The sequence below is a fragment of the Corvus cornix genome, chromosome Z, assembly GCF_000738735.6.
Source record: "Corvus cornix cornix isolate S_Up_H32 chromosome Z, ASM73873v5, whole genome shotgun sequence".
In the NCBI taxonomy this organism is placed as follows: Eukaryota; Metazoa; Chordata; class Aves; order Passeriformes; family Corvidae; genus Corvus; species Corvus cornix.
Genome location: NC_046357.1, coordinates 48,947,168 through 48,965,026, shown reverse-complemented (window position 1 = coordinate 48,965,026; position 17,859 = coordinate 48,947,168). Strand labels below are relative to the sequence as shown.

General features: G+C 39.8%; 1 protein-coding gene across 1 annotated transcript in view; it reads left to right on the top strand.

Annotated features, from left to right (window-relative positions):
* The first annotated feature begins 9,687 nt into the window (after positions 1-9,687).
* The window catches only part of DMXL1 (Dmx like 1), a 77,748-nt gene continuing 69,576 nt past the window's right edge, over positions 9,688-17,859 (top strand). The window contains 2 exon segments of the mRNA XM_039566513.1: positions 9,688-9,733; positions 9,736-9,788. Coding sequence (XP_039422447.1) covers positions 9,703-9,733; positions 9,736-9,788 — 84 coding nt within the window. The 5' untranslated portion in view covers positions 9,688-9,702.

The following is a 17,859-nucleotide window of genomic DNA, read 5'->3' as shown; positions in this document are numbered from 1 at the left end:
GCGGACATGACAGGCAGGTTATGCAGCTGCTGGCTGCTGCAGTGGCACCCATCAGAAAAGCGCTAGAAGGTAAGTTTGTAAAAACTTAGACCCTAATAAGGGCACCTGTGAGTAAATTTAGTGTCCCAAGCATCTTAGGCCAAGGGCTCCCATATTTCACTTAACAGTGGTAATGAATGAGAAGGGACATACTTCCCTCTCTGCTCAGTTGATTTAGTCCTGTCTACTCTCTCTTGCAAGAGGCTCTTAGGGGGGCTATTGACAAATATTTGCAATAGACAGGCAACTAAGTACCATCTTCAGAGGGCACTAGTGAGCTTCTCAAAACACTCCATTGGCAACTGCCCAGATATATTGAGGGGTAAAGTGTTCCACCAACATTTATACACTTCTATATCCATCAATTTCACACTCCAAGTCATATATCACTTTTCTGATTTACATAAAAGATGATCAAGCTCTTATTTTTTGAGTATTTAGTAGCTATAAAATGGTTTGGAAAATTTCCAGATTCATCTCCCAGTTTTTGTCATCAGTGAATAAAATGCACACTTGGCCAAAATTAGATCACTTGTTTAATAACAAATGAAGCTATTTCTAGGTATTTTTCTTATTAGATTTCTCCAAATGGGATAAAACTAACAGCTGGACAATATGTTAATGATTTGCCTTGTGCTTTAATTTCCATTCTCCTTCCTGTTGTCAGACCAGTGGGCAATATAAAATTGTGCAGCAAGTCTACTCATTTTTCCTTCTTTTATGAAACTTTAAATTTCTTCCAATTCAATTATTTTATTTAATGCAATATTACGCAAAGTGGCCTTATAACAATTACCACTTCCCACATTTAAAATGCTTTTGTGGTCCTTGTGAAATGTAACTTCACAAAAAAGAATGCTGTGATAGCATTGAATTTGGAACCCTATAAATTAAAAGTCAGAACTAAAACAAGTTTAGAATTAACATGGAAGTCACAGACTATGAAACATGAACAATTCATTTGTTGTTTTTTTTTCCCCAAGATATATTTATATCCTTTGTTAAAGAGTTCTTGGGGGTTTTAATGCTTTCGGTTTGAGCCCTGCTTTTCCTTACAGTTTTGTAAGTTATTGAAGATGACAGTTTTAAAACTGCACAAGCAATACAGAAACCAAGACATAATACTCACTGGAGCTTTCCTGAGAACACTAGTTTTTATTTACATGTACATGAACAGTTCAGTGGAAAACTACCTTTGTCACAGTAAATTTTATCTATGGTAAAACCCAAATTGTTGATTTTAATCGTTTTCATATTTTATTTTGTATTTTCTGTTGCTTATTATATAGCACATTAAAATAGTTCAATATTGATTTGTCAAATAGTCACTTGGTGTTAATGCAAAAACTGTAGTAGTGCTGCATCTTGGAAAAAAATCTATTTCATATTAGACAGTACTTGTTGTGTAACATGAAAGCACTGTGACTTCTTAGAAAAATGAAAATCTGTAATGCAAAGGCTGATGTGCTGTTGTTTGAATCATCTACCAATGACATAATTAAACATTCATATCTCTTCATATTTCAAGCAATTATTGCTGATTGCTACATGTGCTGATAACATGCCAAATAGCATGTATTGGTGGTGATTCGTAGTCTCTTTCTCCCACACAAAAACACACATGGATGGATGCACACATTTGCACACACAGACTCACAATGAGGTACACAGGACTGGTGATGTTTACGTGGACCTGAAGTGCAGGAAACAATTTACCAGACTGAACTGCCAGTTTTAGGCTTTCTGGTGCTGGTTATTTATTTGGTCTCTTGTTTAATTATTTTCCTCTCTGGAGTAGTGTATTTAAACACAGGATCTAATTATAGATTATATATGATTGCTATCAGTTTTATTTCTCTCTCTTCCTGGGGCAAGACTTGGGCTTTCTATTTTTATTTAGATAGAAGATAGAGTAAGCTGCAAATGCACACCAGAAGACATATTTTACCATGTGACTGTATTTGCTACCTTTTTTTTTGTGAAGTCCCCCAGAAAAAATAGAGGTAATATACTTGATATTAAGCACAAGCAACAATTCCTTGTAGTCATTAGACTAATTAGAGCACTTCTGCTTATTTAGCAGGGCTACTGAGTCACAATGGTCTTTGCAATGGAAATTCTGCAGTTAACATACCAAATAGGACACTGGAATTGCAGAAGAGAAATTTATTTCTCTTCCTCAGCAATGGGTCTAAGGACAGTGTCTTTACAATACAGCTGACAGTCTACAACAAGCTGATACAATTTTTTACATGTGAGCTACATGTATTTACAGAAGAAAGCTTTGTACAGCTGTTTTTCATTTGTCCTGTTGGCATTTTAGTATCTGTACGTTTAAGCAGATTTTGTGTTTTTAAATCACTGCTGAAAACCTGTCAGAATAAACTGCTTACAAAGCCATATACCTACTTGCAGAAGAAAGACTGAAACAGGCCTGTCTGCAGTCTGCATTTACAAAGTGATTTAGCATATCAAAGCAGAGGACACCAGCTTCTTGATGGCTGATGTTATGTTATTTCTTTCATATTTCCTCTTATGTTTGGTTCCTTCTGAGGTGTATGTTTCTGGTACAACTGGATCCCTTCTGTTCACACATGCAGGGAAAAAGAAATCCTACTACTTGTTCCATGGTGTTAGAAAAAAACTGTGGAAAAAAAAGCACCTTCTAGGTTTTATATATGCCCTGCCTCACAGAGTATTTCCCCATTGCTTAATCAAGTCCTCTAGGGCTATTGCAATACAAGTAATAAACAATAATAACCAAGGCATTCTTAACTTTCACTAGAAACTCGTTGAATATGACAGGATTAAGGCCTGAAGCTTTAAAAAGCTCCTGGTACCATTCAGTTGCTCAGACAGGGATTAAAACTACTGCAGGCAGTAGCAAAGTGGTAAATATTGACTCAGCAGTAAATAAAATCAGTCCATTGAGGTGGACTGTACAATATGTGGTGGAAGAGAGTCATGAGAAAGCAATATTGCTCTTGGGCAATGTACACCACAAACCCACATGCTGTTTCAGGAAAGTCATAGTGTTCATAAAATACAGTGATATTTTACACTCTTAACAAACTTTAAACAAAGAAATTGCATGTGCTTTATTTCTTAATCTGGTAAAAAATTATTCTCTTTACCTGCAAAACAGATGAAGTACTGTTTTGCTGGTACTAATGAACAACCACCACCCTTTAATATGTTTTAAAATATGCATGTGTAAATTTTATTTCCTGTCCACAACTATTTTAAAAAATCTTACAGTTTTTTGTTTATGAAATGGAGGATGTTTCAAGACCATTCTCTCCTATAGAAACACAAACACTTTATTACCTTATAATGAAAAATAGATGACATATAGGTGATCAAGTGATGAGAAAGATAGCAATTTTAATAGCTTTTTTCCAGCTTTGTTAAGTGTGTGGTTTGTTCCACTCAAATCAATAACTGGAACACCATTTTCTACTCAGCATATAACAGTCAGTGGATAATTTACCACCAGGCTGAAACATTTCATTTGTCTCAGCACCTTTGTCAAATTATATGTTTCTAGAGCATTATGAATATGCCATTGAATGGTGGAATGATGTGCACTAACACAGACAAACCGTCCTTCGTTTGGTTGCTCTTCCTTTCTCTTCCCTACTTGTGGAATAAAATCTGTATTAAAAAGGTAATATTAATCTTGCAAATGCAAGTATGCCTGACAGTTCAGACACCCTGTATTTGCACATATGAATGTGAACTATGTTAATGAAATGTAGCAATCAGAAAAAGAAACAACTTGTGAGCAGCATACCATGAAAACTGCTGGCAAAAGAACAAAATACAGGTCTACCTCACAAAATGGCTGTGAAATAAGAAGGGGTGTATGCATTTGAGGATAAAATTGTTTGTTCCACTGCCACTGGAAAGAACAATGAGCTTTTGTGTTTTGTGTTTTTTTCTTTCTCAATACTTGAATGGCCATCTGTGTACAGGTATAAGGAATAACCAATCCTCCATCAAAAGCTCAGTCATCCTCCTAAGAGGTTAAAACCTAACCATTAACAGCCTAACCATTTCAACCTTAACAGGTTGAAATAATAGCATAAAATCACTTCTTTTTTTTTTTTTCCAGGCTAGTCCTTGAGCATCTCAAGCTCTTTTAAAGGCCTAAATACAAATGTCTGTATGCAAGAGATTTGTGGAGATGTGCTGATACTGAATTTGGAAACACACATATCCAAGCTCTTGATACAAACATGAAAAGAAAAGTAAAGTGATTGCATTATACCTCAGGTAAGTTTCTTAGGGACACATATAAGGGATGTCATTCTTCTAAGCCTGATATGGAAACCATATGCCATCTGAAATACCCCAGAGAGTTCAAAACTTATAAAAGAATATTCTTTATTGGAATAGACTGGCAGTATGACAATTCATTATGTGAATATGGAGTCTACATATTTATTTACATATCACTTCACATTTCACAGCAAACTAAAAAAAATAGTATTTGTTATTATGCTCAACCTGAAATTCACAGTTTATAAAAAAGAAATAGACTTACTGAATAATTCAGAATTGACATAAAAAGGACAAATACATTCTCGTAGATAATACTGCATAATGACTATTTCAACAGCTGTTCATGTGAATCTCAAGTAACAGACTATATATCAGCAGCCTAATCAGAGTTCAGTGCCAGCAGGTGAGCTGTCAGCAGAATTTCTCCAAGGCCAGATGGAACTTCCCAGGTCTACACAAATAACTGGCCAACTGTATGGGTGGAGAAAGACTGACTCAGTCATTTCCAGGATACTGACTATAGCACCATGGCAAAAAAGTACCCTGTGCAAATGAGACTGATGACATGACGTGAAAACTGATGTGAAAACTGACTGACACATCTGGAAATCGTCACTCTTTAGTATTTGCAGTAGGATAGGACTTCAACATGTCAAAAAAGATCACTCTCAACCATGCACTGCGGAATCCACCAGTAGATATTTTTCACTGCAGCTCCATGCCAGAGCAGCCCTCCTGGCTCTCCCAGCTCTGCTGTGGTGCAGATCCATGTCCTGGCAGCAGCCTGCTGGAAAGTGATGGGCAGACTTGCCAGGGCCCCCCATCACTCTCACTCAGGGGATAAAGTCCAGCTCAGCATCCTCAGCTGTCAGGGATCACAGAATATTTTATAAATACATGGGGAAGGAGTGGACAGTTAATGTATTATCTAGCAGCCCTTTCACGATTTTCTTCAAAAGTAGCTTAAATCTCAGTTATGTGAAATGAATGTAAAACTCTGAATACGAATGGAAATTTTAAAAGCCTGTTAACTGTAAACTGTTAATTTGCAAGCCTGAAGGATCTAGTAATGGTTGACTTTTACCTTAGAATCAACTAAGCTTTATGATACTCTCAGCTGGAACAAAAGTATCACCAAAAGCCAAATAAAACCTGAATTTAATAAATGAAAGTAGCTTTACCAATACCTTGTAAAAAGGGACACCAGTCAGTATATATTTCCCTCATCAAGTAAAAGGTTATATCAGATCACTGAAGTGAAAGGCAATGTACTGCACTGTATAGGAGATGTGACAGCAACATTAGCTGTTACAAACTGTCTTTGACCAAATGAAAACAGTACCAAAAAAAACCCCAAAAAAACCCAACCAAATATCACTCTAACCTTCAGGGCACAAATATGAAACTCAGGGTACTGAAGATATGAATAAAGCAAGCTTTTTGGAAAGAAAGGTTTCACAAAGTGGTCACCTGTTTAGAACCTCACTAATAAATGCCTGTATTTATGTATTTATGCATTTCACATTTTCCCAAGATTCTGTGGTGTGTTTTGACTCTTTACACTGTTTAAAGTCACAAAAGCTCAAAAGGAGAATCAAGTAATTCTTCAAGGGGTTCCTAGTGTGATCACAAAGGGGCAACACCAGATCTTGAGGAGATCAGTAAGGACTTTTCAGTCTTAACCTCACTAACGTCCAACTTTTGCCTTGTGTATTCACAAACCAGAGAAACCCTGAAGAAAGATCAAGGGCAACAAAGACAAGGTCAAACACTGTATGAGGCGGGACAGTTATTCCCAGCTGCAGTGCATTGGTTTTTTAACATGATAGGTAAAATATAGACATAAAAAAGTATCTTACTTTCCTGTAACTAATTATTAAGAAATACAGGAAGAACACAACATTTTCTAGTACTGTAGACAAACTCTAAGCATGCCACTTAAAATGCCAACTTCTTTCAAAGCTGCCTGTATATCATTGACATAAGCGGCCTCACAGCTGTTAATGAGTGACTCGCGGATGTTTCCTGTACAGAAAGAACACAAAATATGTTGTAATTCTGCAAGTGAAATAATTTACATATATATATCAATTTTGTACTGCATTACACTGAATAATATTGTTAATATGGATTTGCTGTGCAGATGTGCAATTTTGAATTTAGAAGAGACTTGTGGGATTAAGATTTAAAATGCTCCTTTGGACTTGGATACTGCCAGGAAAATATATGCAGGATTTACTAATGAAATGTGTGTATGCATATACTTGGTATAACTTTATGGTGCATTTAAGGGCCTCATTGTTATTGAAAAAGTAATACTTTTCTCAATAATCAAAAAGTGGTAAATTGTTCAGTTCCAAACCCTTTTGTACATGCACAAATGCTGCAATTCTGTCAGGCTTTCAGAACAGCCACAGACACTGTATGTTAAAATATTGGGGAAATTAGAGTCTTTCCTTTCTGACCTTCCTGGTGCTCTGATACTGACACTATTTTGTACAGCATCCCTCTAAAAACACAAAGTCAGGGACTGAGTGAGCATATTCATTAGCAATTGTGAATGACAGGAGTCATCAGCTTGTGAGAAGAACTGCAGCTCCTGAAACACTCAAATAAAGAAGATTTACTGAGGTTAGAGGGAAAAACAACGAAAAGGAGTTTATGATGGTACTTTATAATACCGTAGCTTAAACTTTATGCCCATTCTGGTTTTTTAGTTCTTCTGAGTGAAAGGCAAACCAAAGGTCTTCTTAAAAGAAAAAAAGTGGTTTTTGAGAAGGTGAGGAAATATGCGAAATGAACAAAAACACACGAAAAAACCTGTTGTTGTGGCTGTTAGTTTTCTGAGCTTTTTTTTTACCTTTGAGAAACTGTCGAGTTTTAAAATTCTGAGCTAAACCAACTTCTGTGTTTTTGTCAACAAGACAATGTATAAATACACTTTTAACTGTATTGAATAATTTAAAGTTTTTCTTTTTAAATGCCAGTGTGCTACAGTGCATTCGCTTTGACATTATAATAAAATATACAGTACATAATTTGTCTGCAGCTGAATTCACACATGTTGCAGAAGTGAGAAGGGGCATCAATCAAACTGCAGAACACATGCTAGTGTCTGTCCTTGCCATTTCCCAGGCTGAGAAGTGGAAGAAGCACAGCAGCAGTGTCAGGGATCAGCAGTGAGGTGAGGTGTGAAAGCTCCTGTGCTACTGTGCACTGCTGACAGCAAATTTGGGAGGGGGAAGGTAGTGCCCCATTCCTGGGAGCCTTGATATGGATTTATATGCCTGACAGGTCATTACATAGGCTCTCACTCTCTCCACAGAGGAGAGAACACAAGTTAATGTCCTTTCTTTTATAAAGTAAGCCAAACATACTAATCTGAGTAGTGACAAAGATCAAACCCACTCAGAAAGGAAAAGAGAAGTTCTGTATTTTCTTAGCGTATCAGCAGGTTAGGGTTATTCTAGTTATAAATGTCATACTGTGTTGTAAATAGATATAGATTAAACAGCAGTTATCAACTACAGAGTAAAATTTTCCTTTCATTATATTTGTTGGTGTCCTGAGTTTCCCCTCCTTCCTGAATTCTTCACCTTCCTCAGACAGGGGTCTGGGATTGCTGTCTACTGTTAGCCCTCTCTTTCGTTATACTGCAAATCCTATGAGCGCCTGTGGATTGAATAAGACTTGAAGAACCAATATAGATCTGTAGCACCTCTGACCTCTTCTGTCCAGTCTATTCCAGATCAGTCCTTGTGGGAAGAAGTTCCAGCTGGCTGCAAGCAAAGTCAGAGTGGTTCACAGTGTGAGCCCAGAAGTAGTTGGTTGTGCTGAAAATTGCAAGTGAGGGCCTCTTACTGTTTTCAGTCATAATTCACTTTCTTACCTAGAACCCAATGAACAGAATTTTTGTTACCATAAAAATTCACTAAGGTTGATTTTTGACATTCTCAAGCTGGCAGAAGAATTAAGATAATTTATCAGTGATCAGTAATCCTAGCCAGATTAAGATCACTATATATTGATAGGATAATTTGATACGCTTTTTGATCTTTTGCCAAACAAAAGTGATTAGGGTTATAAGAGTTTACAATTTTCTTTGGAGGAACATCTATATACACAGATTACCAAACCTGATGGATTTTTTTCTCATATCAGGAGACTCTAAAAACAAGAGAAATCTTTCTTTAGTATGCATGAATTACCAGCAGCAAATAGTGTTATGGTGACATGCTTGTCAATCTGCTTTTCAAAGGATGCAAGACTTATATTTACTAAAATGATGTGTAAGACATCATGCCCAAAGGGTATGAGATTGACCTTGCTTATGCAAAGACTGGAAACGTACATTGCCATCTACAGATACATAGTATGACTTTATAAGTGTCCGGGGATGTGGTACACAAAGTTATGCCTAACAGTGTCAAATTATTTTAATTTTGCATTTTTTCTCGGAAGAGCTGGTGGGCAGAAAGGGGCTCTAATATTTGATACAGAGATAATCTAAGAATGAAAATTGATGCAGGACCAGTAATTTACAAGAGAAAATACTTGTAGTGCTGAAATTCCTATGAGAAAATTATAGAAGACAAAAAACTAGCTACAGTGGAAAGAAATATTAAAAAGTGCTTTCAGTGTAGCAGAGAGAGTGGCCACGCTGCCTCACGACTGGGAGACACCTCAACTTTCCGTACATTTGGTGGTGAAGAGCTGCTGGAACGGTGAGGTGCGCCGGTAGGACGGGTCCGCAGAGCCGGAGCGTACACTGCCTGCTGAGCTCGGGCCTGGCTTGACCTTGCCTGGTCTCGTCGGGCCAGACCGGCCCGCACTAACCCCGCTCACGAGCTGCAGTGCCTATCCTTCACGGCTCCATTTCCTCTCATTTTATGAGGACGGTGAAAAGCCCTGCTGCCTACAGGCAATCTGATGTCCAAGTAAAAACGTTTTGTTTCCCAAGCCTCAGGGACCCACGACTCCCTTGACCACGTGCTTTCTCTTGTCACTGCCTGATGGGAGGGCTGCGGCTGAGCCCCTGCCCTTGTGAAAAGGCTGGGAGGGGATGCGCTTGGGGTCACCGCTGTCGGCCCCAGCAGGCGGGAGGCGCAGCGGCTCGGCAGGTTTCGAGTCCGCTCCGTCACCCACCGCCTGGCTCCGGCACGGCGGCAGCGTTTTCCAGGGCTGTTTTGACAGGAAAGTCAGGTTATTTTAACAGGAAAGTCGAGTTCGCCACGGCGCAGACGAAGCCCTCAGCCACCCCAGGGCCGGCGGCCAGGCCGGGCATGCGCGGCGCCCGCCCCGCCCCCGGGAAGCGCCGCCTCCGCCGCCGCCGGGCGCGGGGGGACGAGCGGCGGTGGCCGAGCGGCCGCGCCTTCCGCCATGAACCTGCACCAGGTGCTGACGGGCGCTGTGAACCCGGGGACAGCTGCTTCTCCGTGGGCAGCCTGCACGACCAGCCCTTCACGGTGAGCGTCCCCGGCCGCGGCGCCTCCGCAGGGCCCGGCGCCGAAAGCGGCTGCGTCAGGCGCGGCGGCCGCGGCGGCCCCGGGCGCGGGGCTCGCCCCGGTAGCGCCGTCCCGCGGCGGCGGCGGCACTGCTCGAGGGCCCCGGGGGTCCCGGCCCGGCGGGGGCGGGGACGCGCGGAACTTGTCTGGAGCGGCGGCCCCGGTGCCGGAGGCGGCCCGGGCAGGGCGCGGGGTCGGCGGGGCGGCGGGCACGTGCCGCGTCCGGGAACGCGGGGCATGGTGGCGGTGATAAAAGATTACATAAACGGCAGCCGGGACGTGCGGCTCGCTCGGGAAGGGAGTTTCAGCCCTGCCCTGCAGTCGGGAAGGTGGCTGAAATCTTCTCCTGGGCATTGCTGAGGAAGACCTTGGAATACCCAGCCCTAGTGTTGTTGAGGTTTTCAAAGCGTGTTTGAACTCCCTGTCGATGTTTGTTCTTAGAGTGGAGAGAAAACACCTGAGTGAGTTGTAAAGGCCAAAGTCTTTATTAGCGTGCGTTTTCCTTCCTTTTGCTTTTGTTTTGTAAACAGACTTCTGTTGTGCTCTTCTTCCTACCCTCCCTCTGCGTGAGGCTGAAGAGGAATGAAATCAGACGCAGCAAAGTTTCTCAGGGCAGCACGCTGGGGTATTTTTAACCTTACCTTTTATGGCTGCCCCCAGCTTCAGCATGGTGTGCTTTCCAGTTTGATAGGGAAATGGTAGATGGAAATGCAGGAATGAGAACTTGTTGTTTGCTGTCCCATCTGGTGTACGCAGTTAAGTTCATCTGGCTACTTGCAGCTTGGCTCTGGGGCAGTGGAGCAAAGAGCTGCTTCCCCCAGGGTTAGGCTGGCTCTGCGGAGTCTGTCTGCAGCGTTGTCCGGAGATGTCCTTGCTTCCTATAAATAAGTTCATATTGGAAGATTTCTTAAACTACAGCAATTGGGAATTCAGATACCAAACTGTGCCAAACCCTCTAATTTTACATATCCAGAAATGTCAAAGACTCACCTGTGGTGAGAAGCTGTTTGGTAAGAGACAAGGAGGTTTGCTTTACAGTGGAATGCTAGTAAGCTTTAAAAATATGTTCTCATAAGTTTCCCATTTTGATGACATTCTTTTTTGAGGGAATTATTTCAAGTCATTCATGTCACTAGAATCGCTTTCTACTTGTTACAGCTGAACTTACGTAAAGTTTTAGAGGTCTCCAGTGGATAAGAAGAGTAGGACTCTCTTCTTGAGGAGAAAGGAATGATTGGGAAGTGTAGTTTAGGATTTTCATTACTGTGGTCTCTCTTTTGGAGGAGCTGTTTTCATATAAGCATAGTGTAACAATGTTTCTGTGATATAAATGTAATAACAATGTTTCCTATAGTTGCATTCATCTTCCTTTCATTATCCATTTCCCTGGAAGGTTATTAATGGATTTCTTTTCCTCAGGTTTAAAAAGGCTAACAGAAATATCCTTGACTGCTTCAGGGCTGTTTTTGTTGTCTTTACTGATTCTATAAGGCTGTGTGAAGTTAGTGAGATTGTTCAGAAGGATTAAGAAGTGAAAGGTACTGAAGCTAATTTCTGCTTTTTTTGGAAAGCGACGATGGACTTAACCTTTAGAAAACCCAAGAAAAAAAAATTGACCATAGTTTTTCCCTGTCTGAAATTACGATATAAGCATTAATAAGTGTAAATACTATTGAATTGTATTTTAGAAATGGAAAAAAACCCCAAAAATGTCAAACTTCTATGCTTCCAGTTTTTGTGGCTGAGAACTCATAGGAGTTGATATTTCAGGGTTATGGACTATACAAGAGGGGCAAGTTGTCTTTTTCCAACAGCAGGACTTGGTCTATAATTTTTTTTTTTAGCTACAGTATGCTTCAGGATATTTTCTGATAGGCAGCACTGAATATTTAAAGTGCAGCGTTTTAAAATACTACAGTTTTGAGTTAAAAATATCAAGATTCTTCTCTTAAACTCTGAAAAATTTGAAGCAAAATTAGTGTAAGACTGCTTGTATGCACCAAATTGTATCCACCTTTTTGAATATGTGCAGTTATGTTTTAAGGAGGTATTTCAGAGATTTGTTCTAATGGGAGCAGGTTTGTTGTTCTGACTTTGTTTTAGAATGTGAAGTGTAAAGTGGAGCACGAGCATCCTTGGAGAGAACACTGATAAAAAGTTTTTAGTCCATCTCTTATTTATAGGTATAAAAAGGCTCATAAGCATCAAGATACCATAAGATGCGTACCTGTTGTTTCTCTGCTGAGGGCAGGTGGTAGTAGCGTATGGCACACTGAATCAATGAGAACCTGGCTCTCAGAATTTACCTGTTATTCTTTATGTCCCTCTCCTGATACTGAACTGTTTTATTTTCCATGTACTTGTCCACAGTGGAAGACATCTTTTGCTTTCTTTTATTTATTTCAGATCTGAAATATTTGAGTAAAAGTTTAAAAAGCTCATGGAGTTCATCACACAGGAGTCCTCTGAACTAGTTATTACTGAAGTTGTATTTAAGTTATTAAGTGGGTAACCAGCACTGATACAATTTGTTTGCATATTCGGTTCTGATTTGGTAAAGTTTTTTTATTACTTCTCCCCACCAAAGTAGCAGAAGATGGCAGGGGGGCAGGAAATCTCAGTGAGCAATAGCAACTTTGGAAGTACAAGTCTCAAGACTCATAATGAAAGTCACAAAAGAGCAATTGTTTGTAGAGGTAAAAATATGTTAGAGAAGGATTAATTACATGGATTATTTCAAAGGAATAAAAATATTTCCATGACAGATTTCGTCTCTATGTGTGATTAAACTAATTCTGGACTTGAGACTGCTTTGTATAATTAATAGAACTGGGAACTTGAAATATGAAGTTAAAAGGCACTTGTAAAATTTGGGCTGGGTTGGGGTTTGATAGCTTGGTCAAGACCGCACTGAATTTTCTAAAGATATTGGGTTGCAATAGAAAAAGGCTTCCCATTCTGCAAAGTTTTTTGATAAATAAAAGTAATTTCTGTGACTCAATGGTATTCTTACTTATCTGTCTAGAAAATAGTTAATATTTGTACTTAGAGCTCCCTGGTTATCTGTAGTCCAGAAAATTAACTGAGTGTTCATAAGAGTCAGTCAAGAAATTACACTGGTTACACCTCACCTGCTTCTTGGTTGGGATTAAATGAAGGGAAGGAATTTAGTAAGGGAACCTTTTTAAGACTTCCTTTTTTTTTTTTTTTTTTTTAATGGTATTTCAGTTAAGCTACTCTGGACATAAGAAATCAATTGTTTCTTAACTGAATTAATCTTAAAAAATTGGTAATATTTCTTTACACATCAGTGAAAAGTGCAGTTTCAGTGAAATATGATTCTAAGTGCATGGCCAATCAATTTGGTACTTATATATACTGTAATACAGTTGTAGTATAATATTTCAAGTATTTTTGATAAATTTGAAAGTTGGGGTTTCTTTTCCAAATATGATGAAAGATTATTTCTTAAAATTCAATTTAGCATCCTAATAGAAGAATTAAATTATTTAAAAGAAGATATTTAAGTGGAATACTTAGACTAGTGTAAGTTCTGATGCAAAAGTGGGGATGGAGGGAGACCGTACTAAAATAGAAAAAAATAATTTGGCAAGATACCATGTGGCTCACGATGACTCTTTTGATTTTGACCATTCTGTGCGCAGGGCAGAAAAGTATAGCAATTATTTCAGTATCATCTGCTTCATAGATTTGTCTTTAGTTTTTATCTTGACTTTTACTGGGTTCTGCATTACCTTTCTAGTGTATGTTCATCCCATATGTGCTTGCATGTGTTTAAATATATATATATATAAAGTCTTTATAAATATGCATGTGTGCACACACGTTCTGCCGCATTTAACCACGGATAATAGCTGCAAATTAATGTTAGGTGTACTTGTGCCATTCATGTAAGAGACATAGGTTAAATGAAGTTTGTACAAGTTGTCCAAGGTAATGTGTCAGTCCTTACGTAGCTGTAGCAGAAACTACAGCAAAACCTTTGTATGTCAGTACACAGAAGAAATATGTCAAGAAGGTTGAGCGTAAGGGAAATAATTGTATTAGAGGTGCTGTGCTACGTAAGAGGTCGAGACCCCTGATCGTTTGCTTTCCTTCTGTTGATAGTAATTTCCCAGTACCAGTCTCGAATTGTGAGTTGTGTATATCAGGCTTTCATGTTAGAAAGAAGTCAGAAGAGTTCATATAATTGTCTTCATTATTTTCTGTTAAAACTCCATGCTTTTAAAGCACTGCTAGAGTCAAAATATCTGTTATTCTTCTTCAAAGAAATATTAATTTAGAAATAAGAGCCGACATTGGATTGAAAGAATGGATTGAAATGTTTTTTGGTGAAAACCCGCTTCTGCAATGCAAAATCACATTTATTTTCACAGGCCTGGAACATCTTTTACTCCCTAATTTCAGGCTTGTTTGCTATGTCAGCAAGTGAGATCCATGGTCCTGCAGTTTGAACTAGTTCTATCTTGTTTATTTCTGTAACAGAAGAACAAAGCATTGTTTAATAAACATTCCAAGTACATGATAATATCACGTTATCTGCTTGTCTTACTGTGCAAAGACAACTTTCTTGTAAATGTTCTAGGGCATTCTTAAGGTGAAAGGCTTTATGGCCTGCCAGCATCAGACCTAGAGGCTCTGCTTGCTTCAAAAACTCATCTTAGGGTTCTAATATTATTACTATTTTTTAAAATTAATACATATTTAATACATTAATACATATTTAGGAATTCTTTCTTCATTCAACTGTCTGGCAGCATTTTGTGCTCCCTTTTCCCTCCCTTCCCCTCCCTGCCAAGGGCCAGGTAATATAGGTAAGAGTGTGTGTGTGTGTATATGTATGTTATAATACATATGTGTGTGTCTCTCTATATATATACATACAAGAAATTCTTGTACTGGAATCACTTCTTGCCCTCTGCTTAAGAGAAGACTGGAATTACCTTTTTTCTTAGTTACCATAGCTTATAAAAATGCACTCTTGTTAGCTGCTGTTAAAATTAAGATGAGTGGCATGTGAACTATCGTGGACAAGTCTCGCAGTAAAAGTTAGATAAAGTGACTGGTCGGCAGAATTAATATTTGTTGTATCTGAGACACTGTTAGGGTATGGAAGATATTTCTTACTCCTGAGTACAGTCTTCTATTATACTGCACTAAAATACCTCTGCAGTGAATAAAAAAATCTAAGTGTAAAATTAGTCCAGCAGTTAATTTTATGCACTTTGTTTAGAGAAATGTCTTGGTAAGATACTGCTGCTCAGGAACCTCATTTAGAGCTGGAGTCTGGGCTCCAGTGAGTGTGTAAAAGGATTTGATATCTTGGCACAGATAGAGTCTAATGGATGAGTTGCAGGGGGGACAACAAAGAACCAAAGGACCGACACCTTAGGAGGAGGGGAATACACAAGCTTCCCTCCTAAAGTGTCTGGTCAGTGTAAGGAGTAATGGGAACAGTAGGCAACAGTAGAAAAGGGTGCCAGTTGCGGTATTATTTGCCAGAAAACTTAGTCACCCTCTTATTTAGAGACTTCTTCCATTGCAATATGTAACTTCCCTACCCTCTGCATCCCTTGACTTTTGTCTTTGAAATTGTGGTTCTCCTGCAGGCCAGCATTAACTAAACATCAGAAGTAACCTCCAAGTCATCATCCTTCTGCTTGGCTGTAGTTGTATTTGGAAGCTCTTTGAAAATGTCTTTTTTTCTCTATCTCTTTGGGAACAGATCAGCTCCACAGGCTTCAGAGGTAGTCAGTGGTTCTGCAGCTTGTTGGGCACTGGGAAGCCAATGTGACCGAGTATGATCTAATCTATGTGAACAGACCAATGTCTGAAGTGATTCTTTTTTCTCCCCAAATATCATTTTTTTCAAGTAGTGTGGAGAAATACTAGAACATAAGGGTGGAATTATTATATTTTTCTTCTAAAGACAAAATTTTGAAAGGGCAGTCATCTTACCCTTACCTTCTTACAAGTGCACTTACAATTAATTGGTTGAACTGCTAGGATGAGAAGATACTCCCCAAGTTTTTATCACAAGTTTTTATCATCCCCAGTTTGACAATTTGATGTTTTTTTAAACACCTGGCATATGAAGCTATTATTGAATATAAAATAATAGCCATGTTTAAACATAGCAGAAGAGAGGAGGAGGTATAGTTCTCATTTCATATTCATAAAGGGGACACCTTCAGGAAACAGCAAGTCTAGGATGCTTGAATCCTTCTTTAATATTTCTTGTCCATCACATCCCAGGTTAGCAGGAGCTAGCCTGCGTTCTGGGTTTTGAGCAGCACAATGTAAAAATGGCATAAAGCTATGAGAAAGCATCCAAAGGAGACAGTGAAAGGTCTGGAAGCAAAGCCACATCAGCAGTGATAGCCTGGCTAAGAGGAGACTGAGGGGAGACCTCATGGCAACCTACATCTTCTTCATGAGGGAAAATGGAGGGGCAGGACTGACCCCTTCTTTCTGGTGATCAGTGACAGGACTCTATGGAATGTCCTGAAGGGCAGGTATAGGCTGGATATTAGGAAAAGGTTGCTGTCTCAGAGGGTGGTTGGGCACTGGAACAGGCTCCCCAGGGAAGTGGTCACAGTACCAGCCTGACAGAGTTCAAGAAATGTTTTGACACTGCTCTTGGGCATGTAGTGTGATTCTTGGAGCTTCCTGTGTAGGGCCAGGCGTTGGACTCCGATGGTCTTTGTGGGTCCCTTCCAGTTCAGTATATTCTGTGATTCTATTTAAAATCTTTTCTCCTGGTGCACTGATGAATATGCCAGTTCCTCAAGTCTCCAATGTATAATATTTGATAGTTACTAACAGAGTTCTTTTAGTGCAAAATGCGAGGTGTCCTGAGGACTTAAAACTGATGGAGTTATTGATCTCATTAAAATGGTTATTTTATGAATTTCGTAATTTCTACTAATAGTATGTGTTACTGCATGTGTTGGTCCCTGCTCACTATGATGGAAGTATAGAGCTTTATATGAAGTTTAACAAGTCCAGGTGCAAGGTGCTACACCTGGGTCAGGGCAGCTCCCAGTATCAACACAGGCTGGGGGATGAACAGATCAAAAGCAGCGAGGTGAAGGACTTGGGGATGCTGGTTGGTGTGAGACTGGACATGACCCAGCCATGGGCACTCACAGCCCAGAAAGTCAAACGTGTCCTGGGCTGCATCCAAAGCAGCGTGGGCAGAAGGGGAAGGAGGGGATTCTGCCCCTCTGCTCTGCTCCGTTCTGGTGAGAACCCACCTGGAACACTGCATTCAGGTCTGGGGTCCCCAGCACAGGAATGACATGGACCCTTTGGAGCAAGTCCAGAGGAGGGCCATGAATATAACTGGAGGGATGGAGCACCTCTGCATGAGAAAAGACTGAGAGAAGAAGTTCAGTCTGGAAAAGAGAGGGCTTAAGGACTACCTCATTGTGGTCTTCCAAAAACTGGAGGGACTCTACAAGAAAGGTGGAGAGAGACCAAGAACGTGTAGTGACAGGACAAGGGGGAATGGCTTCAGACTGAGAATAGATTTAGATTAGATGTTAGAAAGAAATTCTTTACTGTGAGGTAATGAGGCACTGGAATAGTTGTCCAGAGAAGCTGTGGATGCCTCATCCCTGGAAGTGTTCGAGGCTGGGTTGGATGGGGCTCTGAGCAACCTGGTCTAGTGAAAGATGTTGCTGCCGATTGCAAAGGAGTTGGAACTTTTAAGGTCCCTTCCAATCCAAGGCATTCTTTACGTTCTATCCTATGATTGTGGTGGTGGCATGAGGTGATTTCAGGCTTTCCTGTAAAACTAGAAATAGGAGCAGAAGAAGTAGATATGAGTAGTAAGTCTTTGAAGTGCTCATGAGGCCTAGGGGGGCATACACAGCAGGTGGGCTTCATACAGCCTTTGACACTTAAATCTTAAATACATTTTTAATAAAGCTATGTCTATGTTTCTATGTTGTATCTTTACATGGAAGCACTTCTTTTTGTTTGTATTTGTTTTCCTTAAAACTGCCTC